The 11208-nt window shown below is 34.8% G+C and overlaps 2 protein-coding genes across 2 annotated transcripts; one reads left to right on the top strand and one right to left on the bottom strand.

Moving 5' to 3' along the window:
* Positions 1-2436: 2436 nt before the first annotated feature.
* LOC147532083 (mitochondrial dicarboxylate/tricarboxylate transporter DTC-like) lies at positions 2437-6825 on the top strand. The gene is made up of 6 exons (XM_086649454.1): positions 2437-2686; positions 3283-3366; positions 4382-4443; positions 5134-5495; positions 5892-6106; positions 6452-6825. The coding sequence occupies exons 1-6, from the start codon at positions 2570-2572 to the stop codon at positions 6506-6508; spliced, it is 897 nt and encodes a 298-aa protein (XP_086505580.1). The 5' UTR covers positions 2437-2569; the 3' UTR covers positions 6509-6825.
* A 967-nt stretch (positions 6826-7792) lies between these two features.
* On the bottom strand, positions 7793-10499 carry LOC147532082 (transcription factor bHLH87-like). Its single transcript, XM_086649453.1, has 2 exons — positions 10004-10499; positions 7793-9862 (listed from the first exon to the last, which is right to left on the bottom strand). The coding sequence occupies exon 2, from the start codon at positions 9812-9814 to the stop codon at positions 8456-8458; it is 1359 nt and encodes a 452-aa protein (XP_086505579.1). The 5' UTR covers positions 9815-9862; positions 10004-10499; the 3' UTR covers positions 7793-8455.
* Between the last annotated feature and the right edge of the window lie 709 nt (positions 10500-11208).

The raw sequence follows: 11208 nt of genomic DNA, 5'->3' as shown, positions 1-11208 counted from the left end.
AAACATTATTGCTTGTAGACTGAAAGGAAGTGCTGCTGTTTGGTGGGATCAGTTACAACGTCAAAGAATGGGGCAAGGAAGGGCTCCAATCCAGAATTGGCCGTCTATGAAAGAAAACCTGAGGGAGAGGTTCTTACCACCAGATTATCAACAACACTTGTTTATGACTTACCAAAACTGTAGACAAGGATTGCGTTCGGTGGGTGAGTACTATGAGGAATTTTCAAAACTGGCTCAAAGAAACAATATGGAGAACATTATAGAATATGAAGATGTTGTAGCAAATCGATTTTTAAGCGGATTAAAATTTAGTTTGCGAGAAAAAGTGGGGATAGTTACAGTATGGACTATTCAGGAGGCGTACAACTTGGCCCTAAAAATTGAAGCTGAGGAACGGGAATATAGGAAGTTTGGATTTCGGAGGGAAGAACAACCTCAATTAACTATTAAAAAGGTAAAAACGACTCCCTTAGAGAATGTTGAACCACCACGAATTATCACCATAGACGATTCAAACAATATTGTTCATGAAGCAAAATCCGACGTTATTGTGTTCAAGGATAAGTCTCCTAAAATCAATTTAGACAATAAAATAATTAATTCTGAAGAAATTATTCAGAAAATTGAGTTAAAGGAAGTGATTCAACCAATTGAGTCAAATGAAGTTGTTCAGGAAATTGAGACAACGGACGTTGTTCAGGAAATTGAGACAAAGGACGTTGTTCAAGAAGCTGAATCAAAGGAAGGTGAAAAGCTTCGGAAGTTAGACATTAGTCCAATTGAAGTTCCTTCATACGAAGACCCGTTCTCAGAATTTTGCGAATCTCAAGTTGTTTCACATGGATTGACAAGTAATTTTATTCGAAAGTCTTCATCGAAGTTCATAATTTTCAATCATTATACTCATGATCTGTACAAGTTTATTTTTTGGGTGAAAAGAGAGCTTGAGTCAAATTACAAATATAGGCAGAAAATATTTTACGGCCTAGTAAAATCGTCAGTCAAATCTGAAAGTTTGGTAATTCCTATGCATAGTTCACGAGAAGGATATATCAAGGGAGTACCAATCAAGATAACATTCAAGTCAATTAGTAAACTCGAGACGAGTTTCTTTGAAGTGGAGGAGACTGATGCAGGGAGATTTTCATGAGATACTCTAAGTATCTTGGATATCTTAAAATCTAGTTATTTTAGTAGTATAATATTTTTATTCGTAGAGAATTATTATTTTTAACAGTTTTATATTTTTAGGAAACCTTTTCGATTTTAGATTCTAGTATTTTATTTATTTAGAAGTTAGAATTTGATTAGGTTTAGGAAAGTGGTATTTTATTTATTAGAAATTGTTATTTGAGTTTGATTAGGTTAAGGAAACCCTAAGTCTATATAAGGGGGGATCTAGGAGTTGTTTGGGGGCATTCAATTAATTCATTCAATCAATAAAATTCAGTATTTTAGCATTCTTGTTATCAATTTCGGTTCAATAGTCTTTAGACGGAGTTCTAAGGCTTTTTATCAGTTTTCCGCTGCGTCAATTGCAAACAATAAGTAAACTCGATTTGTAAGATTTAGAAATGAAGTATTAATCTCATGAAGATCGTGATCATTAATACAAACTTTAGAGAGAGAAAGACAATAATAACTTTCTGGATCTGAAACAGAATCATCAAATAAGAAAATTGTTTACCTGATTAACAATTAAGATGATGATTTTTAATAGCTCTAATGATAATGAAACATGTTAATGGAAGATTTCAATCGAAACATAATCTGAAAACATAAAAATTTGATTTGAGTTTTACCTGAACTTAAAAACTCAGCTTTCTGTTTTAATGGAGGATAGTTTCAGAAGATGAAGATGTAGAGAGAGAGAGAAAGATAGGACGAGAAGGTTTCGGTTACAAAGTTTTTTGTTTTAATGGAGGATAGTTTCAGAAGATGAAGATGTAGATAGAGAGAAAGATAAGACTGAGAAGGTTTCGGTTACAAATTTAAGGAAGATAATGATTTCTTTCTTCCTTTAGAGTCGGTAATTGGAGAGAGAAACAGGGAGATAAATAAGGGAAACGAATATTGGTTGATTTGAGCTTAAATTAGATCTTATATATATGGAAGTTTAGTTCAGGTATTATAAATTATTTGGTATTCTAGGGATTTGTGTTTTCTCTCTAGATGACACCAAATGGACTAGATATCCATTTGTATTATTTTTTTGGTTTTGAAACCCTTTATAGGATTAGAGAGGACTAAAAGTCCTATTAGGGCCCGTTTTTTGGATTATAAGCCCAAAAATTCTAACTTGAAATCTAATTACTATATGTATCCTCTTCCTTTCAACTACATTGATTCAAGGAGGTTTTTTGGGTGCGCCTTTAGAATGGTGGTGTCTTTAGAATTTCTTTACGAATAGTAAAATAGGTGAAAAATAGTGTGGTATTTGCCGCTTCTAACCTCTTCTTTCCATCAATCAGCCAACCTTCGGTTTCCTCTGAAAAACTCGCTGATTTTTTCGTTTACTTCTTCTTCTTCTCTCCTATCATCAATCTTTAATAGAGAAAATCAAGCAAATATGGCTCAACAAAAACCAGAATCAAGAGGTGTTTGGCAAACGGTGAAGCCGTTTATTAATGGTGGATCATCTGGTATGCTAGCTACTTGTGTTATTCAACCCATCGATATGATCAAGGTCACAATTTTTTTTTCTTTTTCATTATTATTTTTGTTCTATTTTCCTTTCATGTTGATTATCATTTGTGGGTATCCAGTTTTTTTGTTCATTAACATTCTGAGGACTCCCCATTTTGACATTTTACTTAATAATATTATGAGATGTATTTGAATGACTGGATTTGGGTTTAGGTTGAAATTTTGATGATTTATTGTTCTATAATGGTGTGTTCTAGGTTTGAAAACAAATTTTTTGAGTTGGGTCATGTTGTTTTTTAGTTTCTATTGTGAAACCCCAAATCTTATAATTTTTCAGTTTTGTAAGAGTTCCTCTTAGTTTAGTTTGAATGGAGGGCTATTCTTTGTTTTTGTTTCTGAAATATTGGCAAAAAAGTGGTGAAAGTTTGAAAACTAAATTTTGTTTAAAATTTAAAATCACAAACCAACTTTGGCTGGAAATTACTTCAGATTTTTTTTTCTATCTTTTGAAATATTTGGTACACAATTGTTAGATGTAGAAAACAAGTGTTCTTCGGTGATACAACCTCTCCCAGGGTAGATAAAATCGTGAACAAAATCTAATTATTCTTTGATCTATCTTCTTAATTCTTGTAGGTTCGAATACAACTTGGGCAAGGATCGGGGTTGCATATAGCAAGAACAATGTTGCGTGAAGAGGGTCTTGGAGCTTTTTATAAGGTTTATTTTACATTTCGTCACACGTACTTTCACCTTAAGCAACTTAGTAGTTATTATTCATCCTTGTAGTATTTATTTATTTATTTGTCTGCTATTTGAATTTGGGTAAGAGTTTTGTCTTATCATTAGGCGGTATTTATTTATGAATTATGATGGAGGTGGGGTAGTGAGCAACTTTAAAATGTAGATATAGACTAATTACCAGAAACTTGAGAAGGATACTTTTGTGTCTCATTAAAAATCTGTATATTCAGATTCATCTGGATCAGCTTTAGCTACTACTAGCATCTCGTATTGTGTTCGAACTTATATTATTGTTAAAACGATGAAACTCTTAATTGCAAAGAGAGGATGTGAACATGACTTGCTAACTTGCATTTTTTACTTTCTTAAGAGCATGGTAAAAGGATAGAAACCTCAAGAAGATTCTTGTAGGAATCATCTTTATTTTTTTCGTTTTCCTGTTTTTGGTTGGTGTAATCGTCTTTGGAGACTGGAGCATTGCCGGATCTTATGGCAATCTTCTCAACCTCTAGGATAGTCTTAAGATTTCCACAATTAGACCATGACCTCCAGGAGGTCATCCCACATGCAGTTGTCTGTACTCTGTACTTTGTGAAGAGTCAGAAACCAAGTGGTTTTTAAGATAAGAAGGTAGATTTCAATCTGGTGACAAGGATGTTAGACGGGACCTTGTAATTTCGGGGTAAAGGAAACGGTACCTTTCATATACAATTTCTCTTTTACCTAAGATGCTACAATTTTCTACTTTTTGGTCTGTTGTTATTTTTTTTTTAAAAGTCCTTAGTTATTGCATCGACAATTAACTTTCCTTCAGTCCTCTTTTTTGCTTTTTTAATATATTCATTCTTCAGTTTTAATATATACATGCTCAAACTGGAAATTTTGGCCCAATTATGTTCTCGCAAGTTAACCGTGGTTATGCTTATTATTAGCTTGTAGGATTGGAATTTCCATTTTCTAATTCTTGTACATGATTCTATATCATCAACAGGGTTTATCAGCTGGACTGCTTCGCCAAGCTACATACACAACTGCTCGACTTGGCTCTTTCAAGTGAGTTCTTCAACTTCTTAGCTTGCATAGTTGTTCAGGAGTAGTTAAATGCGAATAATTAGATCTATTTTGAGCTACTAGTGTGAATTTGTAAGAGTATGGTCTTGTTGCCTTATTATGTTCTGTAAAGCTTGTGCCCTCGTGACTCATGGTGCTGTTATACACATACAATGCTTAAAACTTTAATAAATCCCTGATTTTCATCTACAGACAAGTGGAAACTGTATGTACCTTTTCCTTGTTTAAAGTTTGATGAATATATTAAAAAGGAATTTATTTACAAAGGATTATCTTCATGACAAAGACAACCCAAAAAATAAAGCAGAAAACAAGGAGCTACATCTTATGAACTAAAGGCTTACGAGCCCTAAGCTGAGCATGAAATCTCTGCAGGAGTAGTTCTCTGCCCAAACTGAACCAGGGGTTTGGTGGAGTAACCTAGAGTCCTAGAATCCTAGCTGGAGTCTAAGCAGTCGGGCTCGGCCGAAAGCCGAGTCAGGGCTGTATCAATTCACTCAGGTGCTTTGGCCAATTTCACACTATCACCCTAGTATCTGTCCAGCTGACTTGCAGTCAGTTGGCTTGCTTTGTTTCTCTGTTTGTTTTAAATAAAACTAAACATGAAGCAGGTAATCACTTGCAATCATATATTTTTCAGTGCTTATAGTTCACAACCTTTGCTGGTTTCAGGATTTTAACAAACAAAGCTATTATTGCTAATGATGGAAAACCACTTCCTCTTTATCAAAAAGCTCTTTGTGGTCTAACTGCTGGAGCTATTGGTGCTTCTGTTGGTAGTCCTGCTGATTTGGCACTTATTCGGATGCAAGCTGATGCAACATTACCCATTGCACAACGTCGGAACTATACAAATGCATTTCATGCACTGCAACGCATAATTAACGACGAGGGAGTTCTTGCATTATGGAAAGGAGCTGGTCCGACCGTAGTCAGAGCTATGGCTTTAAACATGGGCATGCTTGCTTCATATGATCAAAGTGTAGAATTTTTCAGGGATACAATTGGACTTTCTGAAGCTAGCACAGTAGTTGGTGAGATTTATTTATCCTTTCTGAGTTTTCGACATCCCCATCAGCTGTGCACATTAAATGCTCATGTTAACTACTTTTTTGCGTGTTTGGTACGGTTGCTCGAGTCTTATACCTCGATAATTAGACACTCAAAATCACTCGAATGAGTATATCGAGATATTTGTGTTTACTTGCACAAATTGTGTAGGTTAATGCTATTTGTGTATGGTACTAGCTAGTCCTTTAGCCACTATGATACTATAAATTCTTCACATTCAATAGTTGAACCTTCACCTATTGGAAATGCAGAAATGATTCCTGAAATTCGTACACTTCTGCACTTTATTGCTTAATCTCTCTCTTTACTGTTTCACCAACATTAGTATGCTATTCCTATCTGAAATTTTTTCCTTGCAGGGGCAAGTGCTGTTTCTGGATTCTTTGCGGCCGCTTGTAGTCTTCCTTTTGATTATGTGAAGACCCAGATACAGAAAATGCAACCAGATGCACATGGACACTATCCTTATACTGGGTCTTTTGATTGTGCCGTAAAGACTTTGAGAGCTGGGGGTCCATTCAAACTCTATACTGGCTTTCCTGTTTATTGTATTCGAATAGCTCCTCATGTCATGGTAAACCCCTTACACAAGTAAAATCTATGATACTCATATGCCGACATTGGTTGGCTGAGTGGTTAAGACCACTTTGGAGAACCCCTGGTAATTAGCGAGAGGTCGGGAGATCAAAATTCTCCAGACAACCATTTCCTCTTAAGTTTGTCGAAGCAAGATGGGGCCTCTTGCTCCTGCCTTTTCCAAACGGTGGTCTGTGTTTGTTTGTCTGAGCTCTGCTATATGGGTCTGGAGGCTCTGGCTAGCCTCCAAGTAATAACAAATAAGTCCTTTGCCCATCATCATACCTATAAGTTCCAGCTTCAATATTGCAGAATTTTCTTAGACTTTTGTTTCCTTTGACAGATGACGTGGATATTTTTGAATCAAATCCAGAATCTAGAGAAAAGTATTGGATTATAAGGATCGATAGTTCATCCCATCTATGTTTGGTTCGTCCGGTTGTAGATTCCTTTCTGACTTGGGGAAGAAGTGTCTCTTTGGGTTCAGTTCTGGCTCACAAGCAGTATCAGTGCGATATATTCAGTAAGTTACTAACCAAGTTACAGGCTTTTTAACAAAAGAGTTTCAAAGTACCCACCATTTTGTTGTTCTGCAAATATCTTAGGATAGATGAAAATGATTGTTTCAATAAATACTATTAACAGGTTGAGATTCTTTTTATTGTAACCCTAAGTTTTCTTTATAATAATAAGAAAGGAATTGATATTCGCGGTGAAGGATGTCTCATTGTTTATTTCATTTTAACTGTTTCAAATGCACCCAAGTTTATTTCCTTCTAATCGGTCTTTTTAGGGTCTGATTCTCGTTTCGAGTTGAAATACAGAGTTATTTTCTTGTCTTCTTTTATCTGCTAAATGTTGTTGGTTAATGATTATTGAATTGAACTGTTAGATTAGCACATTCACACTCCGCATACGCTGCTCAGGGAAGATGAACACTAAATACTTCTCTGTTTCTTACAAGAACCCTAAACCATAAGTTCATCGACCATTCCAACCCACATTGTGATCAATAGAAACTATTTCACACATATGGTTTAGGGTTTTATAGAACCTGTCCCTTTAGCCCAACAGTTTTGTTTCTCCTCTAAAATCCAAGATGTCGTGGGTTTGAATCCTGGGTGCTGCGGCTTACCCTCTTGAATTATCGCATATAATTTATAGGTGTAATAATAGTATTAGCTAGTTGTTTTATAGCCTGTTTCGGATTAGTATTCATGGCTTGTCTAGGATTGTCTCCCAAGTCCCATTTAGCATTGTTTCATGCCAGTATTGTGCTTATTCCATCTTCATGATATATCGTGCCATATAATCATATAATGTAACCATAATTCTAATGACGTGATACAATTTCTAGTTAAACCAAAACCCATATATTACAAATATATTGTAGGGTTTCGTGTAAACGCGTAAATATTGAAACTGTTAAACCCACTCTTCCATCCTTGAAACATAACCCAGTGACATTATAAGAACACATAAAATGACATAATCTTTGTATGGATTAGGAGATTAGAGAAATATAAGAATGTATCTTATCTTGAAGTAGTTCTAAATTGGGATACGTGGATGATGTGAGACATCGCCTTTGTATCCCCAACCCTTGTAAATAGTTCTTTCTCCTAATATATTCATTCTAATTTTCAAAAAAAAAAAGAACACATAAAAGGAAAGAAATCACCAATTGAATAAAATACTCAAAATAAATCAACAACAAACTATATTACATATATGATGATTCTAGGGTTTATGAGGTACATTAGGAATTGTTCACTAGTTACAGAAGTAACAGCACCAACAAGGCTCACTGCTACCCAAAGAATAAAATGAGAAAAAAAGGGCTAAACGTGCCAAGCACTGAAGTTGGAGTGGATTTCAAGAGCACGCTTTGGCTTTATCATAGGAGACAGAGGCACTGACTAAAAAGGGCTCACAAACCCAAAGGGAATGTCTTGTGTTGGTTAACTAACTAGGTATATTAGAAAAACCCCACACACAGATCTCCAAGGAAAACATGCTTAAGTAGTCAAGTACAACACTAAACCCTAGAAATTAAGAATAAACAAGAGAATGTCATCATCAACACTTTCTAACCCTAATCTTTGATAATCATAAATGAATTATGAATTAAACTTTTTGTATGTAAAAAGTTTAACTACTTTGTTTATACTACTTTTGGCTTGTGGTGGTGGGTGTAAAGGTTGTTGATTTGGGTATATGAGTAATTGATGCTTATGATATGTGTTTGGGATTAGGGTCCACATTTTTGAATTTGAAGAATTGATGGAATGATGATGAACATGATCATTAGGGTTAATATTTTTCCTAACTACTTTTGGGTTTTGGATTAGGGTTGTGGGAATTGAAAAGGGTTTTGCATGGAAAAAGTGTTGTTGAATTGTAGTAGTGATGAGAATGGAAGACTAGTTGATGATGTGCAATAAGAAGGATCATATTTGTGACCTAGGGTTTCAAGTGCTTTGACTTGTGATTTAAGAAACTTTAGATAATTTGCAGCTTCATCAAGCATTGATGCAGTATCCATCTTGCTTCCACCAGGAACCAACTTCTGCAAAACCCTAATTCTCTCACTTACTCTTTCTCTTCTTTGTCTTGCTGCTACAGTCTGTGGATCACTTGATATTTTAACATTCTTCCTCTTAGGCTTTTCTATCACTTCCAATCCTAAATTCACTGGCCTGAAAGCTGCAGCTCTATAAATCATCTCTTTCATTTGGGCAATGGCTTCTGTATCAGGCTCATCGACAGAAGACACTGATGAATCCTGGAATTGGAAGCTAATATTCGAAGATTTGTCTAATCGTGGTATCTTCGACTTAGGTTGGTCTTCGGTGATGAGGCGAAAACCCGTCTCGTTAGTAAAACAATCTGATTGGAGGAGATTGAAGTTCGGGTAAATCCCATTCTCTTCGATGGGTTCCCGCTCTTTCCTCTTCGAAGAATTACTTGTCGAACCTGAAGGCCTAGAATTATTATTGATACAAGGATTTGAAGAAGCTTGTGAGACTGTTTCTCTTTGTGAGTTTTTGGTTTCTTCATCATTTGATATATTATTGTGTGATTCTCCGGATGATGATGAAACAGCAGTAGCACTTCCAGAACCGAACTCGCATAAGTTTCTGCAATCAGCTAAAAACATCAAATTTTCTATGTTTTCTTGATCTTTAGCTGATGTTTCGGCATTATTCTTCAAGGACATTAAGCAGTCGAGAGACTCCATTAGCGACCCGACTTTAGTTGTCGTAAAAGCTTCCATAATTCCATTAAATGGACTGCTAATACTGTAAGGTCGAGTATCGATCATTGAAGAAGAAGAACATAACTCATCTACATTTGGTTCTAATCTCCAGCTAGTCCCAACATCTCCATATTGATTCATCGATTCTTCTCGTTGCATTAAATTCAGATTTGGAGCAGCATTGATCGAATCTAGTGCTGGAGCTAACTCATGTTGTACCATTTCACATAATCTATTCGAATTCGAAATACTATTTTCACATCCTTCAATTCCTTGAAACTCATGATGATTGCTAAAGTGGAAGAAACCTTTAGCTGCTTGATCAGCATTGTAAGTGGAACCTAAGAAACTTTCTCCTATTTCATGTTGCTGGTTGCTCCAATGGCATGGTTGAACAGTCAACGAATCCGTGGCGGACAATGGGTTGTCCCAACCTAATACATCCATTTGGTGAAGTATATTGAGCAATTAGAAATCGAAATCTAGAGCGATAACCTGCAAATCCAATTGAAAATAAGAAGAAAGTAAGAAAAAAACCGAAACTTAACTACCATCCAAGTTGAACCTCATAACTTCTATTGATCTAGCTAGATCTAAGGTATGAATTCAACAAAACTTGTGAGAAATGAGACTTACAGTGTTAGATGGGGACTTCAATTATGTAGGGTCTACCGAACCAAGATCCAACTATAATGTTAGAGATTGGGACTACCCAAATCTTTAAGAATGTTAGTTTTTTGGAACTAATGATAGAAACCCAAGTTGGATTAGGATATCATGAAGATAATTTGCATGGAAGTATAATGATTTTAAGAGCAGTAAGACTAGGAAGATTGTATAAGAGAAGTTATGGTACTGAAATCTGTCTTCAGAAGAAACAACTGAAGAAGGAATTGGCAAAGGAAGAAAGTATGGAAATACCCACTATAAGATGAAAATAGAGAAGACAACCCAAGTTTGGGATTTAGTTGTGGGAGTTGAAGTATAATGCAATTGATGAGAGAGTGAATGAGAGTAAGAAATGGAGAGACAGAATTGAAGAAGCTTTTTTTCTTTTGTAAGTTTGAGTTATAGTGGGAGAGTGATCAGTTGACAAAAATACATGCCATGCTTAGTAATCTATTATATATATATATATATATATATATATATAGAGAGAGAGAGAGAGAGAGAGAGAGAGAGAGAGAGAGAGAGAGAGAGAGTTTGTAGTGGTTCATTCAATTGCCTACCAACTTTGAGTAGTAATACTAATACACTTATTTTGATTATTTACACAAGTTTATACACTATCAATCTATTACCACTTTTGGAGAATTTCATCATCTTTTTTTTCCTGTACCCTTATCTCATCAATCATTTCATAACCTAATGTAGTAAAAGAAGATTGAATTCTGTAAACTATCATTTTCTACAATTTTCCCCTTTTCTTACCCATATTATTTGCCAAATATCAAGGATTTTAAAGAGAGGAATGTGAAAAATTACTAATGAAAAATTCAAGGAGAAAGATTTTCCGTAATATTTACTTTTTTTTGTTGAAAGGCGTAATATTTACTTGAAACAACAAATGAATAAAATTAGACGGGTACTTAGACAAAATAAGAAATTTTTTTGTAGTACAAAATTTTTTAAAAAAGTTTCTGTAGTCCAAAACTGTAAAAGAAAATTTGACAAAATTAATTATGAAAAAGAAAAAAATCTTTTTCTTGAGTTTTTAAAAGCTAATTTTTATTTCGAAATTTTTTCTTGTTTTCCCAAACGGTAGCCTAACATTATTATTTCCACAAAAAGTTAGTCATTGAAATTACTTATTAGTAAGGTAAAAAGTCTGTTTTTTCTAT

This window comes from Eschscholzia californica, unplaced genomic scaffold (genome assembly GCF_041429995.1).
Source record: "Eschscholzia californica isolate CP2 unplaced genomic scaffold, dmEscCali1.0.p SCAF_6, whole genome shotgun sequence".
Lineage (NCBI taxonomy): Eukaryota > Viridiplantae > Streptophyta > Magnoliopsida > Ranunculales > Papaveraceae > Eschscholzia > Eschscholzia californica.
Note: the sequence above shows the minus strand (reverse complement) of the source record. Positions and strands in the feature narration are given on the sequence as shown.

Bases quoted from the DNA above. Each gene is read 5' to 3' on its own strand.
- LOC147532083 (XM_086649454.1), top strand. From the start codon at position 2,570: ATGGCTCAACAAAAACCAGAATCAAGAGGTGTTTGGCAAACGGTGAAG. The intron at 2,687-3,282 runs GTCACAATTTTT...TAATTCTTGTAG, and splicing joins AACCCATCGATATGATCAAG to GTTCGAATACAACTTGGGCA. The intron at 6,107-6,451 runs GTAAACCCCTTA...TTCCTTTGACAG, and splicing joins GAATAGCTCCTCATGTCATG to ATGACGTGGATATTTTTGAA.
- LOC147532082 (XM_086649453.1), bottom strand. From the start codon at position 9,814: ATGGATGTATTAGGTTGGGACAACCCATTGTCCGCCACGGATTCGTTG.